Source organism: Columba livia, chromosome 3 (assembly GCF_036013475.1).
Source record: "Columba livia isolate bColLiv1 breed racing homer chromosome 3, bColLiv1.pat.W.v2, whole genome shotgun sequence".
Lineage (NCBI taxonomy): Eukaryota > Metazoa > Chordata > Aves > Columbiformes > Columbidae > Columba > Columba livia.
Genome location: NC_088604.1, coordinates 15,530,388 through 15,549,945, shown reverse-complemented (window position 1 = coordinate 15,549,945; position 19,558 = coordinate 15,530,388). Strand labels below are relative to the sequence as shown.

The window sequence follows — 19,558 nt, the reverse complement described above, 5'->3', positions numbered from 1 at the left end:
CACAGACCAGGAACTTTTCTGAGCAAGCCCTGGTCCTTATTTATACTGTGCATGGGTTTCATTTTCATGAAAACTGGAGCACAGGAAGCTATTGCATATCCATGCCTCTCCCTTCCATAGACTGGGAATTGAGACAAGGTGTATCTGGGCTTGGGAATTTGTAGTGCTCATTGGATGCTGCCTACGTATTCAGGCTTCTTGGAAACAAGAGTGATTTGGTTCACGGGTTCAGTAAGAAAAGAGAGAAGAGAAAAAAAATAAGAATAGCATGTCATGAAGAGCAGTATTCTCATTGACAAGTGCATTCGTTTTGATTGATGGTATTACTGAGTGCATTATCAAATATTTTGTGATAAATTTTGTAACAGTGGTGAAGTCTTGGTAAATCGATGTGATGTAACTTTACTGGACTACTTGTTTAAACAATATTTACTAAGAAATGAAGACACAACATCATTTCCAACTGTGAAATGATGCCTTGCAAAGACTATCCTACTGCAATTTGGTGAGATTCTGTTGTATATTAGGTATGAAGGATTCTGTACAAGAGAAAAACCTGAATTTATGATATTTTGTAAAACATTAGCTTTTTAACTTTAGCTTTTAATGCTTCACTATTTAATTCACCATTTATTTCAGGTTCCCCAGATTACACAGTGCAGTGATAAGGACTTTTGTCCTCATACAACACTACTCTGCAGCTATGATGGCAGTGTGTGGTCTTTCTCAGATGAAGAATTACACCTCCGTTGAAACTTTGGAAATCACCCAAAACCTAATAAACTCTTCAAGACAATGTCCTAGTGGTCATGGCCTCATGGTAGTGTTGAGAATTCCATGTACTCCGCTGGCTGCAGTGGCATATGAACGTCTGTATAATGTAAGGGAAAGACTAGCCCTTGAAGATAACTTTGAAATAATCTTGGGAAATCCTAATTCTGGAATCACGATAGGGAAGCACTTTGTGGAGCAACTAAAGGTAACTTGCAGAATGATGTGTACCTGGAAGCTTCATCAGATGGGTAGGCGGGGAGACTTTACTACTGAGAGTTATGTTTGGGAGCTGAAATGCAGGTCTTACTAGTAAAAATAAAAGCTACCTTAAGGACCGTGACTTTATCTTTTAGACATACCATCTGTGACTACTGTCCTACTGCTAGTTAATACTTCAGTGGAATATTAGCTAATGTGGCTAGAACTTGACTTCCCTAAGCAAGCAGCAACCTTCCCAAACAGTTGAACTCCTTTTATCTACAGGGGCCATGAGCAATAAGGAAAAAAGCCAGATAAAATTGTCACAATTTGAACAGAATTTTCTCACAAAATCATCATAATGCAAAAAGATTTGACTGTTTGAGAATTATATTATGCTTCTCACCAGCAGGTGGCATAAAGGCATCAAATCAGTGATTCTGTAATAGTTATGGGTACTACAGCACCCCGGTAGTTACAGTGCGGGACTTTATGCTTTCTGGACCGGGTGTTGGTTTATGGATTAATTTATATCCTTTAGGTCCAGAGTCTTGGGTTATGTATGTAACAAAAGCCCCTGATACTGTCTTGCTTTTCCTAAAATTACCATAATCTGATCACATGATCACAAAAGCAAAAATATATTTACATTCATGGATGGTGTAATATATATATACAGCACACAGTCACTCTGTCTGACAGTGTTATATGTTATATGTTAGACAAAGTCATTTGAGATCCAGGGCCTAATGCTGATCTCATTCTGCTATAAATTAAGCTGTGTTCTGAAGTGTTCTGAATCACATCCTGGTTATCTGACATGCATAATAGTGGTAAATGTATGAATGTCAGAGGCTGAGCTGTTGTACTATTCATCCTACTGTGCTTCTTATCTGTCATACAGCAGAAAGGACTGACTGGTGTAAATAAAGCAGTATAGCCTGATGCTGAACAGTCAACCAATAGATCTAGTTACCAAACTTCTCATGAAGTTTTCAGGAAAATTGACAGCTTTGGGGGAGAGCAGGAGGCTTCAGAGGGTAGCAAGTGAGGACAGTGGTGTGTGTGTGTTGAACACTTCCAGCTTTGCCCTGTTCCTCTAAGGGGAAAAAGCCTCGTTCCCAGCTCATTTCATTCCTTGGACTCAGACATCCAGACCATGTCTGCCACAAGAAGTAACCCTCTGGACTCTCTTCTCCCCCAAACCTCCTACTCAGCTTTACCATTGTACCATATCCACTCTACCTGTCTGTGTCCTGCCCTCAGTGCTTTGCAGCTGGGAAGCTGGGATTATTTTCAGGCTGGGACATACTGTCTCAGTCTCCTCATACTTACAGCAGGCAGATTGCTAGCTGTAATGCTTTAGGAATTGTGCAATCTACTTCTGAAATTGGCCCTGCTCTGTGGTTTCCTTTGGTGGAACATCCATCCACTGCATAAACTGATTCATATAATGGATGATAAAATTATATATTTCTGTATATTTATTCACATCATATAGATATACCCAGCAGTATTTCTTATATTATACAGGTATGGCAGAAAATTGAAGATGTAGATTGGAGGCCACAGACATATTTGGAATTGGAAGGTTTGCCTTGTATATTGATATTTAGTGGTATGGATCCACAAGGGGAGTCTTTGCCACGGTAAGAAGATCCAATATTTTCTCAATGGCAGTTTTTAATCCATTGCTTACCAAATGACTAAAGATTAACTGTGTAATCACTTGCGGGAGAAGAAAACACATTTCAGTGTCAAGATGTTTCTTTTCAATTTTTTGACAGCCTTTGTATCATAAATATAAACCCCATATTATTAATAACAACCTCCTGCCTATAGCAAGACATAAATAGCTCAGAACATATTGTAAGAGTTGCCCCAGTTTAGAGGACAGAAGAGGGTGTATAAAGAAAAAAAAAATATAGCTACCTTAGCTACCTTAGAGTCTCTGAGGCATCTGTATGATGCTGGCACATGTACTACAGGACATGAGGGGAGATCGGTGCCTTCTGGAGTGGAAGCTGGAAGCCAGACAACCTGCTCTGGGGCACTGAATGCTTTTATATGTTCAGCTGAATCCCATTCTGTGTATTAGGCTTGGAACCCAAATGATTATTCTTTTTCTTATGCTGATGCTAATGCTCAGTGCACCAGATTAAGCTGCATAACTGGATTAAGAAAAATACAAGTGTATACACTGCAGTGGTAAACCTATTAAGCACAAAAGATATACCGTGTTCTATCTCATCTGTAGTTTAAGCAGTTTATGAAAAAATTCCCCTTTGGCTGTGTTTGTAAAAGAAATAAGGGAGTAGATTCCAGTGAGTTTTCATACTAACCCCTCTTGTTTCTCTTCAGATCACTGAGATACTGTGACCTACGTTTAATAAACTCATCTTCTTTGGTAAGGACAACCTTGGAGCAAGAACTTGGTTTGGCCGCATACTTTGTGAGCTCAGAAATTCACACAGAGAAAGCAGTTGTGAATGATGTGTTAGAAAGTGACCCAGAGAAACTAAGCAGCACCGATAATGAAGATGAAGAAATAGCAATGGAAGGTATTAGTAGTGCTAAAAAAGAAGCTGTAAAATGATTGAGTTGTATTTGAAAAAGCAGGATTGTATGGACACCTACTTGGTGAGGGTTTCTGGAGTTGGCATTGCTGAGTGAGCTCTGTTCCTCAGTTTTGATTCATCTCATTGACCCTGTGTTTTCCCACCCTCTCTGCCTGAGAGCTGTTGCTGCTGCAGCATTTTGATTTCTTGCAGTCCTGCTGCTGCATCTGTGCTCTCTGTTTTATTACTTCTTTCTCTCCCCTTCCTCCCTACCTCCTTTGCCCCAAATGTTCTGGCAGCCACAAAACTACCCCTACATTTATACAGTCCTAAAATTACATTCGGCCCTTTGAAGGCAACCGCGAGGCTGGTGTACCCACCCCCATGAGAATGAGTTTGACACCCCTGCTCTAGTTTATATGGTATTAAATAGTATGTCTAGAAGATATATCTGAACATAGTAACTCCTCAGTACTCCTTGAAAATGACTTCGAAGTGACCATGTAGAGTTTGTGAGTTTATAATTTCTTAAGAGAGCAATTAAGAACATATAAATGTGTAAACAAACAAAAATAATTTACCCAGGAACTGTCAGGGGTTTTTTTGAATGATAGTTGATGTATCAGTTATCATTAAGTTATTATATTTTTCTTTGCTGTCTATTATGCCTTGGAACTGTGGTAAACAAGGGATTTTTATGTCTGTAGTTTATTTAAATCTCAAATTGCCTTCATTTCCTTTTCTATACTATGAGGAGGAGGAGAGCTGGTTACTGTTCACCTATTAAGTTCTTACTCATTGGTAATAAGGATAGCATAACAAGCAGAACAAAAATATTTAATAAAATATGTACTTTTCATAGAGGAATGAAATACCTGAGGTCATATTCAGACTGTGATATAGGCCTACTTTAGATGTGATGAGTACTTCTGTCTCTTCAGTTGAAGTACGCCAAGATTGTATGCGATCTGAATTGAATGGGCACCAAAGTTGTTAGATGTTTAAACTGTAAGGCTGCTTTCCTAATCCGTGAAGTATGGTTTGCTCCTCCAGAGTCCAATTCAGAGCACCTGAGACAGACTTACATTCCAAGTTTTCTGCTGGCAGTGCTTATGTCTCTGTTTATCATGGTAAAACTGTACAGAAGCAAGCATTTTAACTTAAAGACCTAAGCTAGGAACCTCAAGTGAATACCCTTGGTGGCTGTTCAAATACGGATTTTCATCACCAAAACCTGAGATGTAATCTGGCCATAAAGCTGTAATGTATGGGATGGGAGGTAATTTCATACCATAATGACAAAATAGAGCTTGTAGCCTGTTGGTTTCCTTGACACTGTGTTCATGAGGAAAGTAAGACATGGGTAGAAAGAGAAAATGTGGTTGAAACATGCTTAGAAATTACCAGGTCCTGGCTGCAGCATTGATTTTCTGAAGCTATTGCAGCTCAGCATAGTTAGATTATACCACAGGCTGATCCAATATTGCATGGCAGGCACAGATACTCTCTACACTGAAAACAGTGTCAGAATGAGGACAAAACCCACACAACCTCTTGTGTCCTTTCCCCTATTTTGACAATGTAGCTGTGCCTTCTCACAGGCTTAATTAAATTATATTTTGTTTTTGTTTTCCCCCACCACCCATGAAACAGGTTCTACTGCAGAAAAGAGAAGTCCTATGAAAAGAGAAAGATCTCGTTCTCATGATTCTGCATCTTCATCTCTCTCTTCAAAAGCTTCCAGTAAGATCTTAAGATGATCTCTATTAAGTTACACTTAGGACATGAGACCTTTTATTCAGCTTATTAGAGGAATAATCAAAGGCATAAATCACTAAGGTTTTGGTAAAGCCCATTTTAATGGGATCACTAAAGATAGCTTTTAAAAAAATAAGAATCAGAATACTGTTTCTTGAAAACATATGGATAAATTTCATCAACGTTTTCAAAATGTTTTTTCTCCTTTAAAGTTGGGCTGCTCATCAGTTCCACAGAGTCCATATGTGACCTGTCTGTGGCTTTGTGGCCTCAATTTGTCTGTAGTTAATATTTTTTTCCTTTATTTTTTTTCTGTGCCCTTGGATACTGGTATTTTGGGATATGTCACAGTGGTTTTACTTGAAACCACTCATACTACCGGCGATATTTTTGTATTTAATGCTAATGTCGTTTACTGGCTACTTTAGTTTAATATGCATCTAGAGTATACCTGACTATTTCTTGAGACCAAGAGAAACTATGGATTTCTATTAGTTCAAAATGTATGGGTTTTTTTGGAAGCAAAATTGTTGTTTTCACCATGAGAGCAAAGCTGCTTTTATCTGTGTTCAGCTTCAGACAGATATTCCTATTACTATGTGGAGACTGATTCCTCAACCTGTTCTCAGTCTTCTCTGAAGACTCAAGTATTTGCATCTTCTCTTTGAAATTCACTAAGCATTAAAGATGCTCAGAATCACTTAAAGTGAGGCCTTGAACTTCCAAGAAATCTTAGGGGTTAGAATATATAAGGTAAAAATACACCACTTTCAGAAAATTGGTGCTTAGCTGTGGGTTATATCTGTGTCACATATTCAAGGCCAACATTCGTGAGTTCAGTATGTGCTCTGAGCTGACCAAAAGCTGTATGAATGCATTACATAGCACCAGAGACTTGAGAGCCAGGCTTTGTTAGATCAGCCTAAGTGCTGCAGTGATACAGACACATGAGTGTCAGACCAGATCTGACTCAGAGCTGAGGACTGCTTCTACATGTCAATCTGTGTAGGTATTTCTGCAGTTTGATGGTGTAATAGCCTGTGAATACTTTTCTTACGCTCTCTTAAATGATGGTTTCAGTAATTTTGTGTTTGTCTTGAGTGATGAAACTATCTGATGAACACCTTGAGCAACGAGTGGATGAGGGAAGGACAGGACAATCACTGGCATCTTTCCTATGCACTTCAGTACTTTAAAAGCCACTTTCTGCCTTGAGATGAATATCCAAACTATTATGACTTCCTGTAAGAGAAAGGTGAAAGCAAGAACAGGAGTTGCAGTGTTTGATGGATACTCTATCTAAAAGATTATTTTGTTCTGTTTTGTTTAACTGTGACATTGACTAGCAGAGATAGTTGCACTTTGTTGAAATACAAATTTTCTTTTAGTTACAGCATTCTGCAGTGAGTCATCACCTCCTTTAACAGCAGCAGGTGATACAGCAAAATCCGTTCACCAAGTCCTAAGCAACAATGCTGAAGAAACTGCAAATAACCATGAAAGACAGAAGCAGAAAGTAGACAAGGAGGCACAAACAACAACTAGCAAACACCTGCCACTGGTAACTGAACAGCTGGATATGAAACAAAACATAAAAAGTGCCCAAATTTCCATCACCTCGTCATCCTCTTCACCTTTCTCCTCCTCTTCTTCCTCCTCTGCACCTACTCATAACTCCTTCATCCTACAGACCTCTCAGTGCTCCATGACCAAAGCATCAAAACAGCCTCCCATAGTTTTCCTGCCCAAACTGGTTTATGACATTATTACTTCTACGGACAGCAGTGGACTTCCCAAATCATCTTCCCTCTTGCCTTATCATTCTGTTATGTGGGCAAGTTCTTTTCGCCCTCTTATGAGCAAGATGATGACTTGCACGGAGCAGTCTCTATACTACCGCCAATGGACGGTTCCCAAGCCAAACCATATGGACTACAACAATAGAAATGAGGGCAGAATGGACACCTTTCACCCAAGGAGGCTGCTGCTGAGTGGGCCACCACAGGTGTGTAGTAAGAACAAGGTATTATAATTGATTTATTTAATTTTATCATAATCTCAGAAAAAATAGATTAGTTATTAATACATGAAAGTTTTTTTGTTGGTGGAGAGTAAGTTGCTTATATTTTATTTCCTAATCACTTTTTATAAACAGACTAAACAATCTTAGATTAAACAAACTTCCTTTCTTTACTGTTAGCCTGGGTTCAAAAACAATGAAGTTTCAACAATGTTCATCTTGTATCAGTCTCTCTCCACTTAAATGTTTTAAAAGATAGTTCACTCAAGAGATAGATTTCATGTATAATTTCAGTTTGGTAAGCTTGAATATGCATTTGCATTTTAAATAAAGATCAAAGATCTTCACAAAACCACTTTCTTATGACCAATCTGAAGGCAGTTGGCAGTTAGTAATTATTTTCTCTGTTTCCTCCACACAGCAGACAAAAATAGAAGCTGTTGTAAATAACATATGCAAGTAGGCCAGCTCAACATAGCAGAGTCATATGTACAAGATGAGTAACTGACCCAAGAGTTTTTAAATTACTTTGAAAAGATACGTGGAAATGGATATAGTCCTTAGAAGTTCCTTCTCTTTTAAATTCTCTAAGAAAGTTTAGCACTTATTTTTCTGAGCAAGGTATCTCCTAGTTCAATGCACAAGTTACATGCTAAAGGTAATGTTGTGCCTCTCATGTTCTGCTGAAGTACAAAGCAACAAGTAAGAAGAGACATCATGTGTACTGAGAGCATAAATATGCCAGAAATCAAAAGGATAAATCACAACCCAGACAATGACCCATGTTTCCAGTTATTTTAACATCAACCCAAAGAATTAATCTAAAGTTAGTTACTGATTTAGCTTGCCACGTGATCCACTCTTCTATGCCCATCCATTGCAAAAGGAAACCACATATTGCTATTTGTTAAATGTATTCCATTGTACACCCAAATTTATGACTCAGCAGAGTAGAAAGAGCATAAATGGACTTTTCATACTGGGACTTCCTGCAAATATTTCTGTAGTTCCTAAAGCATTCCAGAAGGTACTCTGATGAGCAGTTTTTCACTGTCCATGCCTTTGATCTAAATTGTCCATGTTTGGTATATATGGTCAAGAAACTAAATTTCTTACTCAGTTTCACCTTAAAAACAAATACATTCTGGAAGAGAGATGTTTTCCATTTCCATCTCAAAGAAAAACATGGGCTGTGACCATTTTTATTAGAATTTTATATGCATACACGTCAAATCCTACAAAGATAGTATTCCCAAAGCTACCCTAAATATCCAGATTAGCTGATAAGTAGGTATTTCTTTGTTATTCATTTGGTTGTGGGTCACCAATGAAAATCTGTGATTCTCAGAAGAGGCATTCAGAGACTTCTGAGACCATCCTACACACCTGTGAGAAGGTTTTGATGCTTCACACACTTGGTACTTGCCATTTATCTAATAATAATTATACAGGCTGATTATTTATTCATCAGCTCTGTGCCAGGGTATGGTATTCACCACTTTTCACTATCAAACTTTTTTTGTAATATTAAATAGTACTCCTCTTGGCCCTCTGTACAGCAGTGAGTTTCAGCCTTAATATCACTTCTTTTACTTGAAACTCCATCTCTTCTCCAGCTGTCTCCACAATGCAGGGTATTTCCTAGTCTTGCATTGGGTCATACAGGGAGATCAGTCACTAAAGGACACACTTCACGTATTTATTAATTTTGTATTCCTCAGTCCTTTCTGAAGAATATACCCGTTTCATAGACAACAAATTAACATGCTTCAAATTAGGAGTATCGTGTCTTCTTCCTTAGTATCAAAATGTGGGGGAAGTATGTGGAAAAAAACAGTAGCTTTTCTTCCTTTATTATTTTAACCTCCCAAAGTACTAAAAACTTCTGTAAACCAAACCAAGAACTGTAAAAGTACGTTAATTGCTTATTGGTCTAAAGTAAAAGTACAGTGTTTCTTCTAGGGAATAGTTACAATAAAATACACAGGAATTAGCACTACCCTTCTCCTTTTGGGTAGAAGTAATTTTGCTTCCTGAAATAGGTTTTATGTACATGTGTGTTTGGTGATATTAACATTTTACATGGACTTAATGCTTAATGCATGAAGAGATATCGGCAGAAATCAAAACAATTATTAGACAGCACCTCCGTGTTAATAACATCTCAACCGAAGTAGAAGACTGCCAGAGTACTGTCTTTTCAAAAATTCAGAAATAGTTGTTTTCTTTATCAGTATTACTTTACTAAAATTCAAAACAGGAAGCAATTTGTTGGTTTAAATGACAAACATTAAATCAATGCAGGAACAAAACTAGGCACATTAGTGAACTGAAACAGTAATTCTTGCTGTCAAGATAATTAGAAATTGGATACACTCACTGTTCACTCACAGAGACGTTTTATGCTCTGGACTGATCAAAATGTTTCACTAGAAGACTTGATGTATTTTTACAAGGACAATTATGTAGTTAGAAGGCAATGCATGCATTATTTTTTACAAGAGGCTTCAAGAAATACAGCAAAAACTGGATAGTTATAGAATAGATCTATATATTTATCTGGATGTTGGCTCACATCATTGAAGTTAAGCCATTGACTCATGAGTATGAATAAATATGTACAACCATGAACAACATGTATCATATCTATAGCTAGAAATCTAGTCCCTAGTGCACCCAAGAAATGCCTATAAGGAAGCCTAAATTCACAAAAATATTTTTCTTGGAAATGTTACTCTTAAAGGTCCCCAACCTGCAAATCAAGGTTTTGTACCTTTGCTTTCTAACTGGATATTATGACTTGGAAATAGCGTTTTCCTTGAGTATCAAGGCTGCTCCTGAGCACGGCTCAGTCCTGTGGCCCCACATCCAGGGAATGAAGCAAGTGTGTCTTAAGACACTTTCTAAGGGAGAAAACTGCTGCCTGTATTATTTGGATTTCCTCTATTCCTAAAATCATATTACAACGGGCTTATCTACCATTCACCTTATGTAAGAAAAATATGGGGAAATATTTAATATATCTATTGTTAGCTGTCTTTTAGAAGAATGTATCAAGTGGCAACAAGGAGAAAAGCCAGCACCATTTGACCAGCTGCCTGTGGACCATCAGCCTGTGTTCTATTAATCACCATTGTTTTGCAGACCACAGTTTGAAAACCACTGCTGTGGTATGTGAAGAAATATCTCCTTTGGAAATTAAAATAGAAAAGCCTTATGGAATTATTTCCCCTTTTGCCATATTTCTCTGCATATGAAGACTGAAATCAGATGCTACTTTATAGCAACATGTAAGAATAATGAAGTATTTCTATTGCTCCTGGCATCCAGTGTCTGTAACAAGTTAAAAAAGGGAACTCACTGTTGTTAGACTTGCTGCAACAGCACTTTTTGATGTCACTTCCGTGAATAATCGTGGAGGCACACACGTAATTTCTCTGACTGGAATATTTGTCTCTTAGATTCTTAGAGAGTTTGTTTTCAGCTTATCCTTGGCAAGTGCTGCTCAGTGGTCAAAATCCTTGGGTTGCTTTCCACTCCTCTTAGGTATTTGTGTCTTTGACACAAAACTAGACCTTCATATGTCTTGAATTCTCTGCAGGTAGAATTTGAATTCATATTCCTTCCTCACTGCTACACTTTTCATAAATGAAGAGCTTCACTGTAAACAAATTCTTAGTTTTTTATAGGCAAATCATCCCTCACACTAAGGATGAAAGGACACTAAGGACCAAAATACTAAATTTTTGCAGACCCCACATTCCTTTGTTATCAGAAGTTTTCACAAGATTTGGCATTTTTACTTCTTAGTCTTCTGGGATTTTCTTCTTCCAAGTCTGATTCATCAAACTTCTGTCTCCCAAATTCAGGTAGACAGAAACACATTAGAGTAATACTTCCATTACATGGGAATATCTGGCCCCCAGGTGCCTTATCTGATAAGGCACTGGGCACAGCTACATATTTGAGGAACCACTTTCTGGGAAGTAGACCTGCCTGTAGTAGCAGCACCTGTCATGCACATTTTGTTTCAGGAATCATAAAAATGCAATGAAGATCCAGGTTCCTTCATTCTTTTAATCTGTTTGCAGCTTTTCATTGGAGAGCAAAGACAGGATAGGGAGAAAAAACACCTTGCTCAGAGCACTTCCCTACCTGTCATCATAATTTTTAATATATCATATCCTGTTTAAGCCCAGAGTCACTATTAGGATCGACATAACTTTGTACCAGGCTTCTCTAAAGATGTGTAAAGCCACAGCCCAATCATGTATCCAGATCTTTTGTTTTGTTGCAGTTGGGGGATGGAGGATGGGCAAATATGGGGCGTTATACTTCAGACTTGTTCATATGCTGCATGCAGGATCTCTTTGCAGATACCTGTGATGCCCAAAGTATTGAAAAGAGGGTTGGTGACAGATGGGACAAGAACTCTCTGGAGAGATATGGAAGCTCTGTTTTTTGATAGCTATTCAGTATTTTCAAACAACAAAAGACACTTTGTGCACTTCAATTTTGCCTAGAGGTGGTACATATACAAAAAAAAAAAAAATTAAAGGCACATTTACTTGTCTGGGCATGCTACAATTTCAGTTGTTCAAGGTTCTTCCCTTTTGGAGTAAATATTGATTGTAAATGAGAAGTGTGGGGTTTTTTTGTTTGTTTTGGCTTTTTTTTTTGTTTGTTTGTTACTTAGTTTTTGGGGTTTTTTTGTTTGGTTTTAGGGTTTTTTTTGGTTGGTTGGTTTGGAGGGGTTTTTTTCCTCATTTTCGGTTTGAAAATCTCAAAATTACCTGGAAAAGGTGTTCTCTATGTCACCAATTCATTTCTTCAGCAGAAGATGCAGGCAGATGTACAAGTGAATGGAACCCAAATATGAATGTCGCCGTGTGTTCAGCCTGGCAGAGAAACAGTCTGAAAATGTGGAGAGACTCCTTAAAGTTCCCACCAGCATTTTACATGTAGTGTTGCTGATATCTAACAGCTCATAAAGCTCACAGTAATGTATTGGACAATTTTTATGTGACAGATAATGAGACTGAGTAAGATACGATGCATGGAATATCATGTTTTACTTTGATGGTTAGGAAGTAGCATTTGTTGTCCTGTGATTTCCAGCACTTTTGATTCATGACATTACAGCTTTGTGTATGTTTGAGTCAATTGACAACTGAAACTTTTCATCTAAGTACCACCAAGTAGCAGCCTACTCACTACCGGGTACATTGCTGAAAACTACTGGTGACGACCAGTCCCCTAGGAAGAGAAAAATACATTATCTTGATAGAATAAGTTTTAAGCAGCTACCAAAAAGAAAAAATAAGGTTTTCAGCCTGTTGTTCTGTTGACAATTCTAAGTATATACTTCAAACAGATTATGAATTAGTTTTTCATGTAGACATCTGATACCAGGGGAAGAGGTTGTGTACTTTTGCCAAATGATGTCTCATTTGTTTGAAGTCAGGGAACTCTTAATCCATGAGGCCATCCTGTGTTTAATGAAATGATGATCAGAGGCACTTTATAAAATATGTTCATGAGGGTTCATAAAGGCAATCTCAGACTTGAGAGAAAACATTGCAAGTATTTTCTTCTAGAACAAAGTATCATCAAGTTTGCCTCTGATGTGGGAAGATGCCTTTGTTTAGCTCTCCAATAAACAACCATTGTTTGGAACCTTGTTCCAAGATCAATAGAAAGATTCTCATCAGTCTCAATGGATTTTAGATAAAAACCTAGACTGGGAGTTAGAAACATCTGGTACGTGGGCTGACCATAATCCGTGCTGTCATTTCCTCTATTCAAGGTCTCTTTTTTTCTGTTACTCCTGGATAACGCAGAGTTGTGTGCTAACACGTGGTCTACCATGTATACCTGATAGGGTTATTTCACCCTCACAAGGGATAATCATTCCCTTTTCCACCCTTGGCAAGCAACTGCTTCAAAGGCAATCTGGTTTGTTAAGAACAACGGATAGTGAACTTTGAGCAAAACAAATGTTTTCCTACTCTTGCTTCAGCTTCAAAGCCTCTCTTTTTCAAACGTTGAGAGAAAATGAAAGTTTTACTTGGACTATACGGAAAATAGTAAATCCAATGCTATTTTCAATAATCCAACACCCTATGCTTGCGACATGTTGTAGCAGTAATGGCAGTGAAGCTGAGTTTTCAATTCAGTAGTAATATAAACCTAGCAAAATCTGATACCACTTTGTGAAATCACACAGGTGCAGCAGGATGTCTCATAATTGATCTACATGTACAGGGTGTCAACTGGACTTTAGTGTCATTCTGAGGCTGAACTGTACACACAACACACACACTCAAGAAATCACATTGTGTTCGTTCTCCTGTGAGTGACACGAGTGTGATGGTCTCTTTTTTTCTGATTGAAGCCCATTGTGTACTGCTGACTGTTGAAGTGTAATAGTTTGTGAAGATGTCTGCTTAGATACAACATTATTTACTTGATGTTATCATGTTATCATCAGCAAACTTTATGTGGAAGACACAGAACAATCCATTGAATAAATCGTTGGCTGTGGCTTATATATTTCACCTGAAAAAACTGCAAAAGGGCAGCACTACTATTAGACATAATGAAGAGAAAATGTTTATAGTGTGTTGGTGGGGTAAAAAAGAAAGGAGAAAGTTGTTATCTTAAGATAATGTTAAAACAGACTTTTAAAAAGTAATTTTAAAATAGTGGAAGGGAAATAATGTGTTTCAGCATAAGAGGTGGAACAACACATTGTTACATATACCATGTTCTCCAGGAGTGGAAGTGCCACAAATTCTCCTATAGATGGATGTGTTGGATCACAACAACCCTGGGCAGCACTACAGGCTCGGGGAAGAGTGGCTGAAAAGCTGCCTGATGGAGAAGGATCTGGAGGTGTTGATTGACAGCCAGCTAAACATGAGCCAGCAGTGGCCCAGGTGGCCAAAAGGCCAACAGCATCCTGGCTTGTATCAGGAATAGTGTGGCCAGTAGGACTGGGGAAGTGATTGTGCCATTGTACTCAGCACTGATAAGGCTCCACCTTGAATCCTGTGTTCAGTTTTGGGCCCCTCATCATAAGAAGGACACTGAGGTACGAGACAGAGTGCAGAGGAGGGCAATGAGGCTGGTGAGGGGTCTGGAGCACAAGTCTGATGAGGAGTGGTTGAAGGAGCTGGGGCTGTTTAGCCTGGAGAAAAGGAGGCTGAGGTGAGACCTAATCGCTGTCTACAACTACCTGAAAGGAGGTTGTAGCATGGAGAGTGTTGATTTCTTCTCCCAAGTAGCAAGTGATAGGACAAGAGGAAATGGCCTCAAGTTGAGTCAGGGAAGGTTCAGTTCGAATATTTGGAGACATTTCTTCACTGAAAGGGTTCTCAAGCCTTGAAACGGGCTGTCCAGGGAAGTGGTGGAGTCACCATCCCTGGAGATGTTTAAAAGGTGTTTAGACAAGGTTCTTAGGGACATGGTTTAGTGCCAGAGTTAGGTTATGGTTGGACTCAATGATCCTGAGGGTCTCTTCCAACCAAACTGATTCTGTGATTCTGTGCCTGACATTTTGTTCTTCAGGATGGTCACTGCACTTCAATAGCAGTCAGTGTACTGGTAAATTGTCCAAATATGAATGGATTGAGGTAATTACTTAGTTATCTTGTATTTCGAGAAGGTTTTTTTGTAGCCTTTTATGATCTTGTAGGGATTTTAAAAAGTTCATTGCTTATGTAGAAGATATAATATCAGGAGAGAAGATTCTCAGCTATGGGCCTGTAATTAGACTTGTGATATAAAGAACATTTTCCAAACTGGGTTCCTGCATAGATAGAACAAAACCGTTAAGCATTTCAGCATGTCATTTGTGCCAAGGAATATACAAATACAGGGACATGCAAGCACTGAATATTAATAATCAGCTTCACTGTAGCTGCAATTTCCAGATATGTGGAAAGGCAACATGTTGAAAAATGAAAGTTTACTTTTGTATTTTCTATGTTTACAGATAGGAAAAACAGGTGCCTATCTGCAGTTCCTCAGTATTTTGTCCCGAATGCTGATTAGACTGACAGAAGTGGATGTTTATGATGAGGAAGAAATCAACAATAGTAAGTTCTTGATATAAAAATATTTGCTTCTGGAGACTGTAGAAAATTGACGTGTTAAACTGAAAAATAGTTGTCTGTTTATTCTATTCTGTTCACTTTTGCAATTTATTTACATTACTGAAATATTTTAAGAAAATTTTGTGTGATCTTCAACTGGTACTTAAGAATATTTTATTATTCTACTCATAATTTAGAGTTTAGTCTTCCTCTCAGTAAGAACCACATACATCTGTTTTACTTGCAAGTAATCAACAGAATTTATGTATAATAAATGGTATCCAGACATTGTTTTTGAGGTTAGAATCGGAATTAACTTTCGTGGTAAAGTATATAAAAAGAATCAGTGAAAGTCCGGCAGATTTACACCATGAGGATCAATGTCATATTTTCTAAGTACATAAGACTACATGAGGGAGGAAAACAGTTCCTGCTCTCTAATAGCTAATTTTAGTCCAAACTTCCTTTATTTACAGTGTATTACTCCCCTGTGTTTCCAGATGTATTTGTGACACTCAGTCTCAGTAATTAAAGGATGGATTACATAGAAAAAATGGGTGATATTTTATGGAATATGTCTAATACTGCACTGAAAGCATGTCCAGTTAGCCATGGAGAGTCTCAGGTGCGTGCTGCCTGCCCCTGGCTGGAAGCTGTTCAGTCATTTTGCTCTGGGATGGTGCCTCAGCTCTGCTCCCTCAGGGCTTTTGGGGGCAGTACCCAGGGGTCTTCCTGCACACTGAGCTGTGCTTGAGAAAGAGGCAGCTAAAGCCTGGGGAAAAGGTGACCGGTCTGCTAGGGGAAAGGTTTGTGGAAGCAATCCTTTCTATTTTAGGCAGGATTTTACAGGTAACTCACAGTCAGGACATGAAGATATTTTCACAATCTGACTGATTCCACCTGAGTTTTGCTTTGGATGCCAAAAGACAGGGTCTTACCTCTTGTAAAGAATTATTTAGACTATACTTATTATGGCTCTTTACAGCAGCTTACAGCTGACTCCAAACTGAACTCCTCACTAATGTCTGTTTTACTCCTGTCGTATCTTCCATTCTCTTGACAAAGGCAGAAATATATTTTGTAGGGACTTCTGCACATCTGAGTTTTTATGTCAGTTAACCTGTTTCAGAAAAAGGCGTAATTTCACTGCACATTATACCAGTATAATTTATTATTTTTCTCTTACCATGCCATACCATGAATTATCTTTGATTACTCTGGTCTCATCACTTGAACAAGCATTAGACTTTAACTCTCCACTGTACTTAGTACTGCAACTTCTGAAGCTTTTAAAGGGCTTTTTTTCCTCGGTGAGAATAACATATCTTTCCTCAACTAAATTCATGAATGTTGTGGTCAATGTAAAGACTCCACAAATGCTTGGGTGCAGGTAGATCAGCCTTACCTGACCCTTGACATTGTTTTCATCATCATCATCCCACCAGCTGCTCCAATAGGATTACCAAGGTCTTAAATTGATAATAAAGGTTTAAAAACCAGAATTGCATTGAGGTATGAGGTACATTTGCTCAAAGTTTCACCTCTTGATGCACATTAATATTGCTTCCTCAGAATGATGAAAGAAAAAATTGTGTGAGAATGATAGGCATAGCAAAACCATCTATAGTAATATAAAGAGTTTTAAAAATTGTAATTACATGAATCCTTATTTTTTAATAATATCATAGACATAAGAGAAGAATCTGATCAATACTACCATCAGCCAGAAGATATGTGGCCAGATTTGGAGACATTTAAGAAGATGCCTTTTGACTACACTATCCATGACCCAAAATATGAAGATGCAAGTCTGATTTGTTCAAAGCTTCAGACTATAAACAGTGAAGGTTAGAATTTGGGAAATTTAGATTGGTACACTTATATGTGTTTATTTGTTTTTAACCTGAGAATCCTGTTAAAACTTTTAAACAGAGTGAATTATCATAATTGCTCTTGACTAATTAATAGTGAAAAAAGATTCTGAGTTTTCCAGATAAAGCACCAGAGTATGGGCCTTATAAATGTTTTATGGAATATTATATATGTAGTTTTCCATTAAAATGCTCTGATTCCACAATAAGTTTGTGCATTTGAATGTTTCTATGTAGTAGCATTGTCCTGCTCTGTATCAATGAAGTGACCTCTGTGAGTAAAGTTATTTATGTACTTAAAATTGTTTACAGGTTTATTTTTTAGGTCTTGGTTTAGGTTTGGAAAGTGTGAGATGCATATGTCCACATCTAGATTCCTGGAGTACTGAGGTGTGAATTAGTCCTCTGAATTATCTGGCTGGACATATACAATCTCACGGTAGGGTGAGATGTATCCAAGCATGCTGAGGGAAACGTCCAACATAATTGTGAGGCTACTGTCTATCATTTTTAAAAGGTAATGACAACTGGTAGAGGTTCCTGATGGCTGGAAAAAGGAGCTGCCCTTGCTCTACAGGACAGAGGGAGGACTGAAGCAATTACAGCCTAGTCAGCCTACCCTCAGTCCTCAAAACAATTATGGAACGAACTCTCCTATAAGCCATGTCCAGACCCATGAAGAACAGGAAAGTGATTTGGAGCAGCTAGAATGGATCTATCATAGGCAAATCATGATGGGTAAACATGATTACATTTTATGATGAGATGACTGGCACTATGGACAAAGAAAGAGCATGGGTTTTATCTTGTCATCAGCAAGACTTTGCCACTGTCTTCTATGATACCCATAGAGCCAAAACTGGAGAGAGGTGGTTTGGATAAGTGGATTGTAAAGTAGGTGGGAAATTGGCTGGACCACTGAACTCAAAATGTGATGAGTGGCACAAATCTGACTGACAGATGGGTATGCATGGCAAAACTCAGAGACTGACACTGAGGAAAATGCTGTTTGAGAATGCCATTAATAATCTGGTCCAAGGGACAGAATGACACATCAACAAGTTAATCGTTGATACCAAATTGGGGGAGCAGTCAATATGCAGGAAGATAGCACTGCCGTTCAGGAAGTCCTTGACAGGCTGGAAAAATGGAACCTCCAGGGAGGAACCACAGGAACCTCATACATAATAGCTCAATAAAGGTAAATGCAAGATTTTGCACTTGGGATGGAATAATTTTTTCAACTGTACAAGCTTGAGGCCAGAGGTATAGACAGCAGCTTTGAGGAAGGTGACCTGATAATCCTGGTAGACAACAATTTGAACATGAGTCACCAGTTCTCCATTGTGTTAATGGCTTACTAAAATCTAGCAAGCAGGTCAAGGGAAGTGATTATTCTTCTGTGCATGGCACCTGTAAGAGTATTATGTCAAGTATTTGGCTTCCCGGTAAAAGAAAGACATAAGCATATAGAAGTGAGTCCAGGGAGTAGCCACTAAGATGGCCAGAGGCCTGAACATAACATGATGAACATAAAAAACTGAAGAGAACTGGGTTTGTTTGGTCTGGAGAAGTCTCTCAGGGGCATCTGATTGCTGTGTTCAATTTCCTAATGGGAACTGGCAGACACTAACTATTATACAGCAGAAGGACAAGAGACACCAGACACAAGTTGCCACGTGGGAAATTACAATTACATAGTATGAAAAATATTTGTAGAATAAAAGTGGTCAAGCTATGGAACAGGTTGCCTAGAGAGACTGTGGAAACTCCACTCTTAGTGATTTTCTAAACTTGTCAGGACAAGGAATAACCTGATCTGATGCAGAAAATCTGAGTGAAAGATTTGGCCAGATGATATAACTGAAGTCCTTCTCAGCAGAAATTACATCTCATCTTCCTTCAGCCTCCCATAAAGGAGACTCTTTTTTAAAATGTGGGTATTCGCTGCAGAACATCACTAAATTTGCCAAGTTTACATAATCTACGCTGCAGAACATCACTAAATTTGCCAAGTTTACATAATCTACTGTGATGTCCATCACCAGACAGCAGATGTCTGTCATATTTATTACTTTTGTAAGTATTCAATAATAGCAGCAGCAGCAACAACAGTAATTTTAATAATCTGGCTTTGCTTACACCTCAGCCTCACGTGAAATCTGTACAGAATTATCATAATGAATTTTCTTTGTAGTCCCCTTTGTTGTGCATAACAATTTATAAAATATACTGTGCTTAGAATGAATTAATAGTTTGTTTTGCATGTGGTTAATCCTGCCA

General features: G+C 38.2%; 1 protein-coding gene across 14 annotated transcripts in view; it reads left to right on the top strand.

Annotated features, from left to right (window-relative positions):
* GREB1 (growth regulating estrogen receptor binding 1) overlaps positions 1 to 19,558 on the top strand; it is a 97,570-nt gene that overhangs the window by 64,499 nt on the left and 13,513 nt on the right. For 11 of the 14 annotated variants that reach the window (XM_021293624.2, XM_065055888.1, XM_065055897.1 and 8 more), the window contains 7 exons: positions 640 to 979; positions 2,506 to 2,621; positions 3,334 to 3,533; positions 5,184 to 5,273; positions 6,677 to 7,311; positions 15,305 to 15,407; positions 17,093 to 17,251. In XM_021293624.2, coding sequence (XP_021149299.2) covers positions 640 to 979; positions 2,506 to 2,621; positions 3,334 to 3,533; positions 5,184 to 5,273; positions 6,677 to 7,311; positions 15,305 to 15,407; positions 17,093 to 17,251 — 1,643 coding nt within the window. The remainder of the gene's footprint in view (positions 1 to 639; positions 980 to 2,505; positions 2,622 to 3,333; positions 3,534 to 5,183; positions 5,274 to 6,676; positions 7,312 to 15,304; positions 15,408 to 17,092; positions 17,252 to 19,558) is intronic. The other 3 variants (XM_065055890.1, XM_065055891.1, XM_065055892.1) reach the window with 1 other exon arrangement.